Raw genomic sequence first — 21,073 nt, forward strand, 5'->3', positions numbered from 1 at the left:
CACCCAATTAGTGAAGGATAAGTTGACATAGCAATTTGCTTAGGGTTAGGGGTTTGTTCAAACACGCATAAGCATTAGCGAGCATCACTAATTATATATACAACATGCACCATCATCTCTGTGACACTGTGGCTTAGTAAACATCCTACTGGTCTATGAAATCCTTACCAGTAATCTCCAGGCAGAACCTAAACCCCCACATCTTTAAAAACATTGTCCACTGGAGGAATCACAAGGGTAGAGGGGGTGTTTGTTGATCAAATCTGGCCACACACATTAAAAGCGGTGCTTTATGATCAAGAGCGTGAAGGTGTGGACTGGATATAGAGTAAATGCTCCTTTTGAAATTGACTCTGACCTCTGGTATACCTACTATGGACTGCTACACTCCTAGTATGGAACACCAGAGCCTGGATCTTTCTTCATACCTATTATCTGCTGTCTGTTTCCCTCTGGAGAACCAGAGAGAAAGGGAAAAAAGAGAAAGATGAAACAAATGTACTACTTTATAACTTTTTACAGATGATACCTCTACAGATGAGAGGACAGTACTTGGTGTAAAGTTAAGATGGGCTCCACCAGGCCCAGAACTACTATAATTAACAATCTGTCTCTCACACACACACATAAACACACACAGTCTCTGCATGTGGCATAGCAGATCTAAGTGTCAGAGCTTGTTTTGGTGGCGTGTGGGTTTCAATATGACTCCACTAAATGCCAGGCAGGATCTCTAAAAGAAGTAATAAATCATCATATGGGAGCAGCGCGCCTCAATATGCACACGAAACACTGACATCTCCCCAGGCGACAGTCACACACACACATACACTTCACACTCTCGCTCACATACAAACCTCTCAGTTTCACCTATATGCTCACACGCACACACAAACAGACACGAATACAACAATGTAGCATAATAAAAATGATCAAGTGAATTCCAAAGAACATCTCAAGCATATGTTGATCACTCACTGCCTCCATACAGAGTAACATATATTCATAATGCAAGACATCATAACCCACTGATACAGAAGGAATCTAACATGTTTAGTTTCAAGGGGTTTTATGATACACTATAGTCACACCTGGATACACCTACACATTCTTTATATGACTATTTTTTATATTTTATAATAATAATAAAGTCATTAAAACTAAATGGAAGTATGGGAATTATGTAGTGACCAAAAAAAGTCACATCAAATGTCATATCACAAACTCACGTATGCATTCAAACGTTTTCATGGGAAACAACAATTATTTTAAATAGAAAATAGTTTTAAATTTATAAATGTTTCTCTTCTGTTGCTATTGATCAACTGAACGTGTCCTTGCTGAATAAAATTATTAATTTCTTTAAAAGAAAATACCTATTAAAATACTTATCACAAAATAAGTATTGCAGAAATGTCCAAATACTTCTGAGGCCATTGTATATTCTTATTGTTTACAGAGAACCACACTCCATAGTACAGATTAAACACTGTCGGATTCAATATCTTAACCAGTTGTAGGAACCTCAGGAGGTTCTCCTTCAAAGCAGAGGAAAGAGAGGAGAAGAAGAAGGAGGGTTTTAAACTCTAAACCCCCAGCTAATGAATCCATATGATTGAGGGAGGAGACAGAAAAGGGGAACAGGCCTTGGGGAAATCGCCGATGAAAATGGCTGACAAGGTTCTGCGTGTGCATTGTGCTTTAACAGAAAAAAAATGAAGACACCCAGTGCTGACAGGAAATTAAACATGTTCGTTCTGGGTGACACACGCTTGCTCGTCAGAGGATGAGTGAGGGAGAAAGGGAAAGAGGGAGCATTTTTCACGTAAAGCACCACAATTGGGCCTGTAAAGCACACACATACACGACCAACCCAGACCTGTCAATTATTCCTCTTGCTTCCATGTATAACTGGAACAACCACAACACTGTGTATTAGTATGTCATAAAGTAAAACATATTCACACAAACGCATGCACTTTTGCATCTAAATGCATATATTTACTTGGATATCGTTGACTGCAAGGACAATGACCCACATGACTCAAATGTGACAACTGTGTGCACAAATTACTTGCAGAGTTCACATGGGTATTTATTTCATGGACTTTAAGGGTAGGATTTTAGGAGAACATCTAAACAAACCATTATTCATCTCGTCCGACTAGCATATATGAGAACTTGGAACTCGGAATAGTCCACCCACCCAAAAAATTTTTTTTTCTTCTTACAAACAAGCAGCTTTTCACTTCATTAGAAATTAATTGATGGACTGGAGTCGTGTGGATTACTTGGGGATTATTGTGATGTTTTTGTCAGCTATTTGTGCATTCTAACGGCACCCATTCATTGCAGTGGATCCATTGGTGAGCAAGTGATGTAATGCTAAATTTTTACAAATCTGTTCTTATAAAGAAACAAACTCATCTACATCTTGGATGGCCTGAGGGTGAGTACATTTTCAGCAAACTTTCATTTTTGGGTGAGCTATTCCTTTAAGGTCACATCTCCTAATAGGTCAAAAACTCCCAATACAGATTTTATTTTAACAGAAATGAGAGGTAAATAGAAAATATTGTACCACTATAGTAAGGGATGACTGAAAGAAGCAATAGGCAGTAGCCTGTGCTTTAGCAATACTTGATGTGTGTGTGTTTCTTGTCCTCTCTTTCTTCATCATTCTCACGTCTCAGAGGATGTGGGCTGCAGCGAAAGCCAGCAGCATGTACAGTCAGACGCCTGTCTCTCCCTGGAATTCCCGTCCTGTAGGAATCTCATTATGAACAAATGCTGGCAGATCAGAGACAAAGAGAAAGTAAGCGAGACAGAAAGAGCTCAACGTGAAGAATCTTTCACTGTAAAATCCATAAGAACATGTAAGCTTCAGCCATCTCAGTCCTAAATGAACATTTACTGAACTACCCACAAACCCTTCAGGGACGTGTCAGCATTTAACTTCCTGTGTGAGACAATCCAAGCCTTGGTTCTCAACCTCAGAACCCTCCAGTGTAGAGGAACCTGTGGAGCCTCAAAATTACCTCTGGAGGTGGTGCAGAGGTCATAAGTTGAGTGTGCTGGTTGTCCAGAGAACGATTACTGCAAACTTTGTGAAAATGTGACTTCTGGCCACTAAATCTGCATGTATCGACCACATTAAGACAAATGGTTTGCTAATGAGAGATACTGGATTGTGAACATCTTTAAACTCCAGGTTCCCTCACATGCCTTAGTTATGCAATTTATATTTTTAGTAGTCCTTCCTAGGGCTAATTTATTATATATATTGCAGAATTATTTTTGTTGCTGCACTATTTACATTTCTGCATTGTCTGAGCAATGAACACCTCCAATTGTGCTGTCGAGGAGAAATACGCAATTGCTTTTCTAAGCAAATAGACTTGAAAAAAAACAAAAAAACTAAATGTGATTGTTCAGATGGAGAACAATTTAACAAAGCTTTTAATCATGAAGGTGCTTGGGATCAGGCTTGGAAAAATCAGATTTGATTATTTTTCCCTTCCTGAACGAAGCTTCAGAAACTTGGGCCTGTAATAGTATCCACACAGAACACACTGCAACCACCTTTAACACCTTAGCAACTGCATAGCAACACCCTGGGAATCACTCCATCACCCTGGCAGTGACTTTTGCAAGGCTAAGCATCACTCACATTTGCCTCAGGAAATGTAAAAATCTAGTTAGCATTAGCAGGCATCCAATGCCCCATATTTACCCGAGTCAGTGGCAGGAATCAAAGGGTTTTTTTTAACCAGTGAAGCGGCTCTGTGATCAACGGAGTGTTAGCTGTCATAACAGGATTATTGGGAATTCATCTGATGATAAGGAGATTATGCCGAGCTTTGTGTTGCCAGAGAAATCACCCGTAATCCCGCTAAACACACACCCAACTTGGCAACCTATTACACAAACAATGACCTGTTTACACGATGGCCTCATATGAACATACAAACAGACAACACGGTTGAGAATAAAATAAAACTGTAACAATTCCATTAACCGACAGATTTCATTCCCAAACTCTAATTGGCCTGTTTAGTCATGGGACCTCATTCAATCAAAATCAGTTCAATCAATTATGCTGACACAACAAAGAGGTAAAGGAGTCTAAATTAGAAAAACGACTTCCAAATATTAACAAGACTAGCTTGTTTTCTGAGAAAACACACCATGTCGGCTTACAAATGGAATTAAACTACAATAAAGCAGCTGAGAGTTCAGAAAGTCAATAATTTGAGATATAAAAAGACTTGCCTCCGTCCCATTAAGGGCGATCTGTTTAATAACATTTTAATTTAAAACCATTTTAAATCAAATGTACAGCTGACAAAAAATATATAAAATATCCCTTCAAATAAAATTATATGGCAAATGACTAAAAGTAATGAATATGGCATGATGAAATGTTGACAATTTAAAGGATATTTTTATTAAAACAAAAACTAGGACTAAAACAAACAACTGCTTGAAAATGAACACTGAGGTGAGAATAAAAAGCGACGTTGCATCTCATGCTGCACAATCAGAAAGCTCAAGCATATTGTGCGTTTGTGTCGCTGCGTTTTAAAATTACACAGACTAGCTTACATTACAAGGCAACACAGGTAATTTTTCAGCAAATTACCCTGCTGGCTTTTGCAGGCAGGAAAAAAAACTAAAAAGAGTAGCAACTGTAATGTTCTTGAAAATACGGTTGTGCACTGCAGTGGCTCGCGGCTAGACTAAATTGAACTCGGTTGTAATTGATGAATTTATTAAAATGACCTGCACGCAAATGCCATTAAGCCCAAGAAACCTATCGCCACACACGACTGAACATATCTTCACCCGCGTAGGAATGTGTTTTGGAAATATTAATTGGGAGGTGAAAATTAGTTAGGCGATTTAAAAAAATCTCTGTTAACTGCAAAGAGAGTATGATAAGCCTGTGTTGAGATTAAACTGACCTTTTCTTTCACCAGATGAAAAAAGTGTTGGCGGATAACATGCAGACTTACCGCCCCCTCCTCCTCTGTGTGTGTGTGTGTGTGTGTGTGTCAGGGTGTATGTACAGACATTAGGCTGAAATAGGTAAGACAGCGAGCATTTTCCCCTCCCTGTATCATAAAGCTATTAAGTTACTATCAGCTCACCAGCAGCCGTTGCTTCCTGTGATACATAGCCACATTTCCCTTGCAGCTATGGCTCTGAGCCTTCACTGCACACATCTTATCACACACAGCTTATCTACAACAGACAGTTAGTAAAGAGCAGAGACTAGCCACAGGTGATCCGGCCTCTGAAATCCTGAGCTCGGGTCTGAATCTCGGCCCCCAAGGCCAGTCCTGTCACGAGTCAAGAGATCTGGCCTGAACTGTCAGAGAAAGTCAACTGTCCTCTCTTTTAACTTTGAACCCAGACTCACACAAGGACTCTGAGAAATTGCTAGTTTAGCTTCAGTCAAACTTTAATGAAATTTTCACATCAATGGGGATTTTTCAGACTAATGCAATGTAGACAGAAGATTACAAAGCATAAAGGAGGCAACGGAACAAAAGATTGCCAAAACAGCGCGTCACTGCCAGTCAAAACAAAAACGCTGCAAGAAAACATTATGAACAAGAAGACAAATTTAATTAGATCTGCATCATACATTTCTTTGCAAAAGGAAATTCAGACGTCTAACTCGACTCTCCCGATTTAATGAATTACTAAATTGAAATGTAGTATTCATTGGAGTTTTTCCCTAAGACATTAAATACAGACAAATAGACAATATTAAATAGACTGTTCGCATAAACAGTCTTAGTAGTGTTGCAAGTTTGCTTGACCTAATAACAAAGCATCCTTGATATTGTCCAATGTCAAATATATTAATAAATAAATACAAATAGTAAAATGTGTAGGTATACATACACTGCTATTCAAAATTTAGAGGTCAGTCCATTTTTGTCTTTTTAAAGAAAAACTTTTTTTTTTCATCAAGCATGGATTAAATTGGTCAAAAGTGAAAGTAAGGTCATTTACTGTACATTCTTACAACAACAACAAAAAATATTTCAAATAAATGCTGTTTTGAATTTTTTATTCATCAATGGAATGTATTATGTTTTCCACAAAATATTAAGCAGCCCAACTGTGTTTAACATTGAGAATAATAAGAAACGTTATTTGAGCTGGAATGATTTCTGAAGGATCATGTGATATTGAAGACTGGAGTAATGGCTGCTGAAAAATTCGCTTTGCCATCATAGGAATACATTACAATTTTAAATATTTAATGAAAGAAAACTGTTCTTTTAAATGATGTATAAATCTCAATTTCAAAAAATTGACCCTTATGACTGGTTTTGTGGTCCAGGGTCACATTATACTTATATACTATACTTAAAAAGATATGCTATATAAAAAAAAAACAAAGATGAGAGATCAAGTAAAGCCTTCTACACACTGCACGATTTTAGCAATCCTATAAGATCATTGCTGGTCACACTGTGCGACATGGATCTAATAAACTTGGGTACGACATGCAGGTAGACTGTATGATGATGACACCTATTGACTCGTAGGCTACGACGCACGTTTCTATTGAAGAATAAAACGTCATTATCATGTGCGAGTGGTAAATAAAGAGCATAATGAATCACACTTTGGCAGTTGTAGCTTTTATGTGTGCTGAAAAAAGTGGAAGCGGCGAAAGAGGAAGGAATAAGAGCTTGAGGTAAGCAGTTTTATGTTTTAGCGCCATGTCGCGTTGATTTCATGTCGCATTTTTATTGGTTGGTCAGTAAACGTTGGTCGTAACTGCAAACACACTGTGCGATAATCATGCAGAATTTCTGACACTGCCAGAAAATTATTGTAGGCTATCTTTGGTCGCAGGACTGTGACAACAGCCGTCTTTGAACCTCTCTCACTGTATGACACCCAGAGACCGGCCCGTCTCGCCCGCACCGCCGGGGAGGTGGAGCTAGAGCGCGCGCGATGGTACCCGAAAGATGGGATCATGCAGAATTTCTGACACTGCCAGAAAATTATTGTAGGCTATCTTTGGTCGCAGGACTGTGACAACAGCCGTCTTTGAACCTCTCTCACTGTATGACATAGCCAAGTTAATTAGGAGCCACGATCACAGAAATCGTCACGATTGTTTCACGATGCCAATCTTTCGTCTGGGACAGCCGAAAATCATGCAGTGTGTCTCAGCCTTAAGTTGAGCAGCTGAGAAGTCTTGGTTGTAATATGTAATGAAGGTTAGAAACCACCCTTTACATGGTTAACCACATTCAAAGTAGGAATAGATTTTGTGATTAAATGAAGCCAAATTAGAGTTGTTTTTGCCAGAGTTCAAAGCAATATGTGTGGTGCATATCTACCAATACCCAAATCTAAAAACCCCATACCAGCAGTGACATATGGTGGTTGCAACATCATGCTGATTGAAAAATCTAATAAATTAGGCATCTTATTAAATTCAAGTTTGGAATGGCTCAGGAACACTCAAGATGAAAACCATACACTAGTCTAGTTAAATTTGGCAGGAAACACTATGAGATCCAAACACCTTCTTTATCTTAGGTTTCATGTGTGAATGAATGTGAGCACAGCCTCACATGCTGCTAAATGCACTAATACTTGTTGCCTTTGGAGTTTAACATTGACCTCGTGGCAAACTGAGTTTGTGAGGGATTTTTAAAGCATGCTGGTGGCAAAGAAATGACGAGATATAAAAAAAAAACAAAGAAAGAGGAAACAGAATGAGAGAGAAAAAATATGAACAGCTGTAACAAATATACTGTATATGTGGAGACACAGAGGTAAAAAGACAGGCTGAGTGTAAAGAAATAAGAGGGAGAAAAAGACTGAATGACAGTGAGAGAGAGAATACCGTTGTTGAGGTGAAAGGGGAGGGCTGCAGCACAGGGCTGATTTATTTTGTGTGTATCTGTATAGAAGCTTCCATCTGGCACGGCACAAAACCATCAACACTGTAATTAAAATGCAATTACCACCTCTCTGCTCCCCCAGCCACACTGTAATCCCAGAGAAGTCATTCCATCTGTGTCACACATATACACACAGACACACAGCCATCATGTTCCCTGCATCCCCTCTCCTCTGTGTGTCCGTCTCTTTTAACAAGCTTATGGACTCCAGAGCATCTACGGATGGGCTGTAGTCGCCATAAAAGGAACATAGACTTCACAATTGCTGCTTAACAAGAGCACATCCACAGGCAGAGCTCTGTCACTCAGCGAGGGGTGAGATGTTATTGCTGCTGTCTTCAACTTTCCAACTCAATGAAAAGCAGCTCATGCACTGGACACCATCTACAGGATATGAGCTACATTCCCACTGTGTGAAACAGAGGGTCCATACAGATGCACCACTTAGTGCAAAACGCAACAATAAGAGCGGGCCGCTTTCTGGCCAGCTAAAGGGTCATTTCTGCCTTTTCACTACATCTTACAATTAGTAATGTTTTGCACTGCATGCCGTTATTGTCCAAGATAAGCATGCATATGAATCTAATCATGAAGTTGCATTATAGCTTTTAAAATTATTATTATTATTATTATTAAATTTGGGGGTAACAAAAATGTGAAAATATAATAAAATAAATAAATAGTCTAACTTGTAACTTTTCTCTTACAATTATGATAATGATGGATTACATTATAATAAAAGTTTAAAATTTGCAATAAATTAAAACTTTCTTTATCTAAAAAAGGTTTTAAATTTAAAACAAAATAAAGTTCAGCTAAAAAAATTTAATTTTTCCATTTGCAATATGCAATAAATTTAAATGCTAATCTAAAATAATAATGTTTTTCATTTCAAATAGCTTATATATATATATTTCATTACATCCTCACCAATATATGAAAAAAAACAGCTTGCTGTTGAGCACTGTTGAAAAGAAAAGTTGGTCTGATCCCATTTTATATCAGTTAGCCTTAACTACTATGTGCTTACATCAAAAAAATAAGTACAATGTACTTATTGTGTTCATGTTGTACTGCAAAACCATTTTGCTGCTATTAAGGTGGGATATGGGCAAGGTTAGGGACAGGTTTTGTAGTATGGGTAGGTGTAAGGGATGGGTCAACAGTGTAATTATATATGTAATTACAGAAATTAATTACAGATATAATTACAAGCAAGTATTTTTTTTAAATATAAGTACAATGTAAAAACATGTATGCACACAATAAGTGCATTATATCAAATGACTAATTTAAATGTAAGTATATAGTAAAGGCCACCTAATATAAAGTGGGACCAGTTTTCTTTTTTTTTCAAGAATAAAAAAAATAAAACACAAAGACTTGGTACATATGCTCCAGATGATAAGTATTGGTGTGTTTGTATAGGAGATATACAGATCTGCATTATTGATTTCATCCCCAAACTCTTTCTACAAAAAATGTCCTCTTTTTGAAAGCCTCTTCTCTACTAACCACAACTGGCAAAACATAAAAATAGCATTTTAAAAATAATCTGTATGAAAAGTGTTTTCAGTAGAATCAAATATCACCTGTCCCTATCTTCAAGTCTCTGTCCTTGAAAAAGTAAAGCTCATAGGAATCAAGCATTTTGTTCCAGAGAGCTGCTGAAACTGAAGGAGGTGAAACATTTGCCAGACTTGAGATAAATGTCCAAAGAAAGCAAAACAGCCTTGCAGATTTGTGTCTGAACTGTATCTGTAGCCTTCAGAGTGTGTGTGCATGTGTGTGTGTGTGTGTGTGTGTACAGATCTATTGTTGTATAGAATAGAGGGGAGTATTGAGCTGTCCCTTCTGATATAAAAGCTTAATTACTTCTGACTAAATCTGTAATTAAAATATATCCCAGCAGCAGCCCTACCTGTCGGAGAGAGAGAGAGAAATCACTGATAAATCACGCGCACACACAGTCTCTGAGCGCAGACGGGGAAATGGGAGAGAGATTAGAGAAGAGGAGAAAGAGAACATGAGGGAGAGGAAGAGACAAAGAGGAGATAAAGATAGAAAGAACTAGTTTCTGCAGGGATGAGGAGTTAGAAGGTCAACTGAGAGAAGAGAGAACTTATGAAGTATGGCAGCAGACACAGAGGGAGTTTTTACCGTACAGATGTTTCCTAAAACATTCTTTTCATGTAAATCATGTAAAATGCAAATATATGTGTTTCTAGATCACACTTCTAAATCTGTGTACTTAATTTATGCATGTAAATGAATGCATAATTTTATTTAATTAAAATTAGTATGTGTAAAATAAAGTCATAATTAATACAATAATACAATTAAATTATATCATATTTAAATAAGAAATTCTATCAGAGCAGCACTGGCAAATGACACGTGTGAGTTGAAAAGTCTGAGACCACTAATGCTTTTTTTTTCTAATTTAATAAAATATTTTTCATTTTAAATTATACTATAATAATTTAAGTCTACAAATATGTGTTTTAATGATTTCACAAATTACACAAGTTTGATCCAAAATGCTGAATTTTAAATATACAGGTGCATCTCAATAAATTAGAATGTCGTGGAAAAGTTTATTTATTTCAGTAATTCAACTCAAATTGTGAAACTCGTGTATTAAATAAATTCATTGCACACAGACTGAAGTAGTTTAAGTCTTTGGTTTTTTAATTGTGATGATTTTGGCTCACATTTAACAAAAACCCACCAATTCACATTTTTCTATTTAACTCATTTGACAGCTTTTTTTGTTGTTGTTTTTTAATTGTAACGTGGTCTCAGACTTCTGTGCGACCCAGTATTTATCGAATTGCACAAGAATAACAGGTTAGGACGGAAGATGCAATGAGTGTAACAAAACAGCCTTACTGTGGAGGCGGAGAGGAATTTCCACCGGGCCCTGTGCGGACGAATGGATGGGGAATGAGAAATGGCAGCGCACTGAAGCCACTGGGTTTAAGTACAATTGTTGTTGCCAAAAAACTGAACGAAACAACATTATGGGAAATGGCTTTGCTACCGTAAGTGCTTGGTGGAATGACTTCTGCCGCACTGCGGACACCAATGAATTTTACCAACTTCCTTCAAACCATACCATCAGGGTTCAGGCGATATTCTGGCCCCAAATCTGTTCCTCCACCCCTATTGCGTATATGATTAGGGGTCTGAAATCGACGCTCTAAATCTTCACAGCCAGATCCGACGCTAACGCTATGTGAGAAATGAAAATTTTAAAAGAGAGAACTCTGTCAGGTGGTAAGTACGGCGAGCATAGAAGAACTGTCAACGTGTTGATCTCACGGTAATTTGTGTAAAGGCAAAGTCGTACACAGCTGTCAGCATGGCGGGGGCAGAACCACACCACAACACTGTTAATTATAAGTGGGAAAACTATCAGGTTATCCAGCTCATGGAGCCCATGCTGCTAGATGCTCTAATTCTGCTCTGTATTCAACACAATCCTGCAGTCTATTCATAAATGTTTGAAATCTGGAACAAGACTTGGAACACTCCAGGAAAGAAAGACAACTGCAATAAATTCTTCGACAGTCCCTAATTTGACCTCCAGCAATGACTGGCGTCTTTTTTTTGTTTGTTGTGGCGGAGCCTGGAGTGCTGATGAAATGGCTCGTATTCCCTATAGTGGCGAGAGTCCTTGTTTAAACTGGAGAGTTTGAAAGAATGACAAAGAATTAGTAAAAATCAGAGTACTTCCAAACTGGCTGTCAAATAATGCACACAGATTAAAAGAGTTTTTTTATTATTATTTCGATTGGATGCCTCATGAATAGAGAAAAGCTACAACAGGAAAATCCCTCTTGACTTTGGCCAATTTCTGAGTGACAATAGCACACTTGAGGCTTGGACTGATTAGCCTGTTGATTAGAGTGAATAGGGTGCCGTTTCATTCCGTCTCATTCACTGATAGCATAATGACAGACCCCGGAGTTACTCCAACAGGAACACCTACGCATCCGTAAACCTGGAGGTAAACCTAACAACACAGACCTGTCCAAAGAAGTCTGCAATCAAATGCTATATGTAAAAATTTAACAGACTCAGTCATATTTGCTATAGTGGTACATGTTCTGAACTTAGTTCACATCAAGTCAAACTTTTATTTATTTTTTTCATTTTACATAAATATCAACACACGCATCTCATAGATGGATGAATAGACAGTCAGTTGGACAGAAAACAAACAATGACAATGACATTTTTAACAAAAATGACAAGCGGACAGAATTACACAGATAAAAGGACAGACAGACCGTTAAAATGACAGGCACACAGACAGATATTTAGGCAGAATGACAAAGACTTACAGATAAAATGACAGGCAGACACACACATGTAGTTAAATGACAGAGAGACAGAATTACAGACAAACAGAATGAAAATCAGTTAGAATGACAGGTAAACAGACAAATAACAGTGACAGAGAGAGAGAGATAAAATGACAGACAAATTGACAGATAATAACAGACAGACAGAAAATGACAGACAGACAGTTAGATAAATGACAAACAGATGAAGAGGCAGACAGACTGAGAGACAAACAGACAGATATAAGTGGATAAACAAGTGGGATATTGACAGACAAACAGACAGTTAGATACTAACAAACCGACATGATAACAGACAGACACAGACAGATGTAATGACAGACAGACAGATTTAAGGAGAGACAGACAGACAGACAGATTTAATGAGAGACAGACAGACAGACAGACAGACAAACATAGATGTAATGACAGACATACAAGATAGATATTGACAGACAAACAAACATATATTTTGACAGATATTGACAGACTGACAGACAGACAGAGACAGATCAAAAGGTAATCTGATTGTGATACGCTCACACTGCAGGTCCACATTGTCCCAAGCAGTGATTTTAACTTCAAGTCAAGGTCATGGGCAAATGACAGCTCAGTCATGCTCACCACAGCTGGTCTAATAAAAAACATCCCCCACAAGTGCATAAAGCATACCATATATGCTTATTGCACAGAGAAGTGCAAAAAATGGGTCTACCATCCTCCGTGGCTCCACCTCGACTGCCGCATAATTCTGACCTGATTAAGTGACTGACAGTAAGAGTGGCGACGATGAGGAGATGGAAATGGATTGAGCCCGGTGCCTGGAGTCACCGATCCATCTCAGGTAGAACTCTAGCCAGCGCTTCCCCCGAATCATCAATCACCTCGAGTGTTCCTCTGTCCCAGATTAAAAGGCCTGTCTGCTACATCCTCAGGCCAGAGCCTTCATCACAGCACAGGCTCGGTGGATTGACGGCACGAGCCGTCTCGTGGAGGCTCCTACGCTATAAGATTGGAGTATAAATGGATCAGTCAAACCATCACCTTTGTCATCTAAACAGCAGGTAGTGAAATGGAATTTTTTGATGTACTTTGTTTAAAACTATTGAATGTATTATTGGTAAATGAGTACTCATGATGAAAGATCTAATATATTAGCCCTTTCATTTCAACATATGTTTCACAGCATGCTCATATTTAGCTAATGTTATTCTGTTGAGTCCATTTTTGCTCTGAGAATCTGTTGTGAGAAGTTTTTCGTTGAGGCGAGTGAGGATGCTCTGCATTGCCTAAGCGAAGACACAGCCTGGACCATTGATTTGTTTACTAATAGTGAATGGAATGGATGCAGCAAACTGGCTCTTGGCTCTCTGGCTGGCCGGCCTATTGAATAATCAATATCATTTTTGTTCTTTTCGGGCTATAAAGACACTGCTGATTCTGATCTGCTGGACACATAAGACAGGAGAAAGCTGAACCTTTTAGCAAAATCCCCAGCTTCTGGGAAGGCAGACAGACTGAAAATGATAGCCACAAAAGATTCTGGTGTTGTTTACAAGGTGAAGTATTGAATAAGACTTAATGCCCTTCAAATGAAACTTTGTTGCCTCTGAGAGAACAATTGTAGGAATTTTATGAGAATCACATATAAAATGGAAAAAAAAACAAGAAACTTGCTTTGCAGGAAATCCCAAACATACAAATGGAATACAGATGGAAGTCTTAGTATTATCTCTCAGGTTTCTATTCGATCGTGGCCTATTGCACCCTGTGTACACCGTAAGCGAGGAACAAAACTAGATCGCTCCCATAATGATCAACAAAGCCGTCTACACGACAACTACGCAAGATGATTTTTTTTTTAACCCAAGTTGCGAGCCTGCTTTTGATGAGACAGACTGGGTACAGTGAAACAAAGACAATAAATTGACAACATGCCTTTGTATTTGTAGTGCTTTCACTGGCTGCATGCAAAAACAGAATCACCAGTACACTCCAATTCATTTACAAATGACTCTTATGAGCTAGTTTGCGAATTAATGAATCAAGTGAACCAGAGCCAATAGACAAAAAATAATGTTCAAATAAAAAAAGTGTGCGTACACACAGAGAAAACTTTTACAAATGATTAACTGGTTGTGTTCTGCAGAATTATTATATTTTTAGAAGAATGTTGTTTGATGATCAAATGAACAGTTTGATGACTTTTGTGACGGGGCTGACGAGACGTGAGACGTGTGGATCCATCTGCAGGCTTTATTAAAGAGACGTGGTAAACAGGCAGGGTCAAACAATGGCAAACAGGTATATGGCGGGCAAAACACAAGAATAGTCCCAGGGCTAGCGTAGGTCACCGATCGGCAGACAGAGTCACAGGGGTGAGACGAGAGGGAAAAATCCAGGAAAACAGGCAAAGATCAGAAACCGCGAAAACAGGCAAGGCAAGGCAAAACAAGGAAAACGCAGAGACTTGGAATGGGGTACGGGCTAAACAATACTCAGCAGAGAATGGCAGTTTGAGTGGGTGTTATATAGTGAGTGAGGTGATAAGAAACAGCTGTGTGCAATGAGTGCAATCAGTGCAGTGTGCAAACCGTGCAATGAATGATGGGATATGTAGTCCAGGGTGCTATGCAACAGTTTGTGTTGTGCGAGAGTCAATGTAATGGAAAGGGTGACCTCTGGTGGTGAATAAACGACAGTCCATGGACCGAATTTGTGACAACTTTAAGATACTTTAAAAAAATGTGTCCGTGTTTTGTTTTGTTTTTCACACAATTTACAGAAGAAAGCAAGTCATACAGTTTTGAAACAACATGAGGGTGAGTAAATGATTACAGAATTTCATTTTTGGGTAATACTTTTTACTATGCCAGCTTAATATGCAGAAACAACTATAAGTATAATAGGGCATGGAGTGTGAACAAAATCCTTAGAAAAACACTGGTAATGTAGATAGCTAAGTGTAATTCTACCTTTGAAGTTTTATAAGTCAAAGGGTCAACCTTAAGCATCTGCATACTGAACAAATGAATACTTTCTCATCTGTTCCGGTGAGAAGAGCAGCGTACATGGTGCAGATGGAGTGATAGAGACATTGATCTAATCGAGTCTGACTTCCCACCACCACCCACCGCCACTGTCCATCTGTACAACACCCCAGCCATGAGCACACACACTCTCTCCTGAGCTCTCTCTCCCCCTTTAAAAATCTCCTATCCAGTCACCCCTGTCTGTGCCACAACATCTGGACAAGTTTCAGGCAGACCGAGCCTGATGCCAACCTGCCTAATAGCCTATGGAGTCAATTATAAAAGAGAAAATGTTGCAGCCTAATTGTTAATGGCACCATCTGGATAATGGCACTTTTCAGGGAGAAGACTCCTTTACCTGGTCATCAGGGATTTTCCATTCCAACGGCCTCCAAAAGCAATGGAGGAGAACCAAAAGAGAAACTGTTTTTCATACCTAATGAAGTTCCCTTTTAACAGTGCTCGTTGTGCACGATATAGTGCATTTTTGTGTGTGTGCGCACATGCGTGTGTTCTTCGGCAGCAACAAAGTGTTTCTCAATCTTCATTTCGATGTGAAAGCAACTGGGGGCAGTCAACAAATTAAATGCCGCATTCTATCTAATGGCTTATAACAAATGTTCTCCAGAGCAGTGTCTTTTCGAATATTATTTTCTCTTTCCTTTTTTGTCATAAGATGTGGTTCAAATGTGCCAGAGGGAAAATGCCTATGTCATAACTATTAATTATAGCAGCACCTTCACAAAACAATGTAAACTTTTAAGGTGGATTTTGTGTGTTGAATAATTTTACAACGAAGTACCACAGTTACGATAATATCATGGTATATTAACAGAGGCCCCAAAAAAGTATTTGAAGAAACATAACAAGGACACTTTTCACTGAAATATTTCTCTAAATTAAGTTTAAGTTACAAAATATTAAGTAATAAATATATTACTAGAAACTAAGTCTAAAGTCTTGAAAAACTGAAGTTAGTGCTGAGAAAAGCTGTAGTAACTTTTTGGGAGCACTATATATCATTCACCTTGAAAAAATGACCACCATCTCTTATGTCATCACAGTCTGTTCCTTAAATTGGCACCTCTTTTCAAAAGACCAGTCTCTTCTTGTGAAAGCACATCACAGGTTCTCGTGGAAAAGAGTAGGCATGGAATCCTGCATGGAATGAAGTACTGGAATTCCCTAGAAGCATATGTCACAACTCATAGACCAGGATGCTGGGATGTCAGGCCCTTCACTCACTGGCGTCGCAATAGAGGACACCACCACTACCTAGGCCCAAACCTTTTCTGAACCTCCCAAACCACAAACCATTTCATTTACTGCACTTATTCTAACTGCACAATGAATATTTTTTATTTCATTTAATGAAAACGTGCACACTCAAAGAAGACAATCTAAAAAATATCCTAATTAATCTTATGCAGAGTGAAAAAGCGCAACATTGGGGATGGTTTTTTGAGATATTTTTTGATATTTTGTATTTGTATTTCATCTATTTCATTTTTGTATTTCCACTCATTTGAGTTTTTTTGGACATTCTGTTCTCTGGATATTTGGCACCAATGTTGTTGAAATTAAAATTAAAATTAAAGTTAAAATTATGCTCATTTTATTTCAAATTAATGCCTCACCAAGGCCTGATGCCAAACCAACTGTGTCAGTCTTCACTCACCCCAGCACATTATATACCATGGCAGTCAACTCTTAAGTTTATTTTTATTTATTTATTTTTTTATTTATTTATCCTTTAATTTTCCAGGAAGGTCCCAATGAGATAAAATAAATCTCTTCTTCCAGGGACTCCTGGCCAAGATGACCGTACAAAAATTTCACATAAAATTTCACAAACATACACCTCACAAGACAAAATTATATAGATCCAAAGCAAAAACAATAATAATAAATCAGTAAATTAATTAAAACAACAACATGGTTCATTTGCTAAACACTGCACTAAATTAAAAAAAATATAAAAAGAAGGAATTTTTTCTAATGGAGTTAGTTTGAAATTCATTCCACAACCACGGAACAGAGTAAGAGAAAGCTGATTTTCCAGGCTCTGATTGTACTACAGGTATTTCTAATTGAATCCCATTTGATGATCTGGTGATATAATTATTTCTACGTAGACACAAAAGACTAGAGATGTAATTTGGAAGCATGCCCAACAATGCCTTTACAGTATACATCAGTATACATATACTTCTTTGATATAAAGAGTACCAACCTACTCTATACAGTTATTGATACAGTTATTTATTCTCTATATCACATCTATATCACTATAGATATAGATAGATATCTACTAATAGCCCCTATGGAAACTCCTGGAACATAGCTGGTACCATGCTCAGACCTTACCCCCAAACTGCAGGTATATGTGAGGAACTAGAAACTATCAAGCTTTAAGAAATGCAGCATGATAAACACTATCCAGCCTTTTCAATAAATACGTAGAAGCATGCATGTAAATAACATCTCCATAATCTAGATTGGGTAAAAAACTACTCTGTATAATTTGCTTTCTAGCTCCAAAGGGAAAAATTTTTTTTGGTCGAAATAAAAACCCCAATCTTGGTTTAAGTCTTTTCACCAAGTAATCAAAATGTACATCAAAAATTTACTTCTCATCAAACCATACTCCTAAATGCTTGTAAGCTGTTACTCTTTCTATGTGCAGGCCATCAATAGTAAGAATGGACGGAGCAGAGGACAAAGATCAGCTATGAGTAGTACTCTGTATAATTTGCTTTCTAGCTCCAAAGGGAAAATTTTTTTTTGTATATAAATAATATATTTAGTTTTATTTACATTTAGAACTAATTTCAGTTGTAGTAAGGTATGCTGAAAAGTATAAAAAGAGTCCTGAAGAATTTCAGTGGCTTGCGACAAAGAGGATGCAGCTGAATAAATAACTGTATCATCAGCATAAAAATGTAACTTTGCAGAGTTTATTCCCTGACCTAAATCATTAATAAAAATAGAAAAAAGAAGTGGTGCCAGTAAAGAACCTTGTGGGACACTGTTGTCACTCTGAGTTATTTAATTTAACTGATACAGCAATTCCCTGTTCATCAGTGTTCAACAAATTAGTGTCTGTTATCGAACTATTTGAAATAAAATGTCTATTAAACGAATTAACAATATTAACCTTGTCTATAATCAATCTTTGGTTATTTATAAGTTATTAAATTATTCATTTTCATTACTCTAAGAATAACATACTATCATCAAAACAATGACGTTACTTCTATTGCACAGTACAAAGGATACTAAGCTTACTTCACCTCTCTCTTCCTGCTGCAAGGAACAAAAACATAATTTTCTCAGTACAGGTCATGCTTAAACAAACGCAATTGGACAAACAATGTGTGTTTGTATGCGTGTATGATTTGAGCTATCTATCCAGACCAGCCAAAAACAACAGAGTGTGAAGGAGATGACGACAGGAGAGAGAGAGACAATATTACATAGAACCAGACAGGTATAGGATTCTAAAAGGAGGAAATGGCAGGACGGGAGGAAAGGAGAGGGAGAGGAAGAGGAGGATGGGGTAGATTGAAAAACACATTTACTTAGCGTTTGGCACACGGCTCACAAATTCAGCGCAGCATGAAGGACAATTTGCAGCTGAGAAAGGCAACACTCCATATGAAGGACACTGGCATGAGAAAGAAAGGGAATGTTAGTGTGTGTGCTGGAGAAGCCTAATGAGATAATTCCATCTCCATCTAAAGTTCTCAAACTCAAAACATGAGCCCTCAGATTCTCTCCGTTCTTACATAACAGCAGCAATCTGTACAGTTACTGCCATGACCAGTTCATAAACTCGCTACCACATATGTAAGAGTTTTCCAGTTGTGTGTTTGAGCAGAATTCCCCCTTCACCAAACAAGCCGTTCCATTATAGGAGATCAAACACAAACTAAAACCTATTCCCACTGCAGCAGCGGAGCCGGCGTCGAGTCTCGCTCATGAAACGCACACTCGCACTCCCCGCTCTAATTGAAACAGTAGCTTTAGCAGTGAGCTGTCAGCCATGAGCTGAAACAAATGTGCGTTTGATTTATTATGGTTTGTAAAGGAAGGGGTTAAAGAGAAAAGGCAGGTGCACTAAATGGCGAGTGAGCTATATGAACCATGAAATGAACAATCAGGCAATAGAAGGCAGCAGGCCTTTCAGCACCATGGTCAGCAACAAAGTGCCTGCAACAGTTTGCTGCCTGAGAGATGGTATTCATGAGGACAGAGAGAGTAAAAGAGAGAGAGAACGGGGAGTGACAGAGAGAGGATCCTTCTGCAGAGAGATTACAAGCTGTGTTTGGATTTCAAAACAATGACTGGAAGAAAGTATCCCATCACAAAAGTAATCACAAAGAGTAAACATCCTCATCCTGACAGGCCAATGGACACAAAGTGGTTTCAGACTCCACCTCCAGCGTCTCCTGATGTTTCTCACATCCTCATGCATTATATTTTAGTCAATATATAGTCTGATATAGTCAAGTTTTGTTTTCTATAATTATTATGTGGTCTACAACTGTAGAAATATTATAATTTTGAATTATGTGCAGATGAAAACTACAGTGAAAACTACAATACTTCAAGTCAGATGGGGCATGTAAACATCAAAGATGTTAACAAAGTTGTTATAAAGTAAGTTATTTCAAATTTTTCATAATCCATTTAACTGATATTCATTAACAGCTTTGTCTTTTAAAAACAGTTAAAACTCCAACAAAATTTAGTGTGTGCCGATTAAATTTTGTCTCCTGCAAATTATCATGAAAAAGCATGAGAGGTTAGTGAGCGATCATACATCCATGCTTTTAAGGTGCTTTTATGAACATGATTTAGAGCTTTGGTCCAGCATAAGGTCCTTAACATTAAAAAAGCCATTTAAAGCGTAAAGAAATAAGCTGCCCTCACATATACCCTGAATCTTAAACACACAGGCACAGGTTAATACAAGTTATATCACCTATGACAGCTATATGTTCAAGCACACACACACCTGCACACACACAAATAAACATACGCCTCCACATGCATGCTCCATCACATTCTCACAATCTCTATGTGTGCGTGTGACAGAAATTATAGCCATTTCCTTATACCAAGGTGACCTGCAGTTACTAAGCCATGAAATTCACTTAGGTGTGCTGTCTGTGGCACTGTTTGAATTAATGGCAATAAGTTATGATGGTTTGACCACTTCCATTATGTTCTAAAGCTTAGCTCTGCATTACGTCCTCTTGAGACAAAAAGCTAGCCTTTTTCCTATCTGTGCAAATAGTATTGCTAGCTGACTGTCTTTCAATTTCATTTCAAATTCGGTTACATAAACTGTATTTTCTTTTTATTATGTGAAGACAATATCAGCCTGCATCTGAAGTGATTTCCTACATTCATCTGTATGCATTCAATGTAATAAAAGTCTCTTGAAAATGAACATATAAATAAATAAACAAACAAGCAAAAATAGGCAACTCGCACTGCTAAGAATGAGTACAGCCTAATATGGGTAATCGTGTACTCTGTTGCTCAATAACCGGACCCGAAATGGAGGCCAAACAGTGATAATTTATTTGCTATTTTTCATGTGCTTCGCCTACTTTTTATATAATGGACTCTGATCAGGAAAACAGCGATAATGCTAACCCCCTCTCCAAGCGCCAACATAAAACTTTAACATGTTTTCTCTTACATACTCGATGCTGTTACAATATTTTTCAGATTTAAA

At 37.9% G+C, this 21,073-nt stretch overlaps 1 protein-coding gene across 1 annotated transcript in view; it reads right to left on the minus strand.

Annotated features, from left to right (window-relative positions):
* Window positions 1–383: 383 nt before the first annotated feature.
* Window positions 384–21,073, minus strand: part of LOC107599827 (cytosolic carboxypeptidase 6-like) — a 71,767-nt gene continuing 51,077 nt past the window's right edge. Inside the window, exon 4 of the mRNA XM_016291516.1 lies at window positions 384–452. Coding sequence (XP_016147002.1) covers window positions 432–452 — 21 coding nt within the window. The 3' untranslated portion in view covers window positions 384–431. The remainder of the gene's footprint in view (window positions 453–21,073) is intronic.

This window comes from Sinocyclocheilus grahami, unplaced genomic scaffold (assembly GCF_001515645.1).
Source record: "Sinocyclocheilus grahami isolate Dianchi unplaced genomic scaffold, SAMN03320097.WGS_v1.1 scaffold272.1, whole genome shotgun sequence".
NCBI lineage: Eukaryota > Metazoa > Chordata > Actinopteri > Cypriniformes > Cyprinidae > Sinocyclocheilus > Sinocyclocheilus grahami.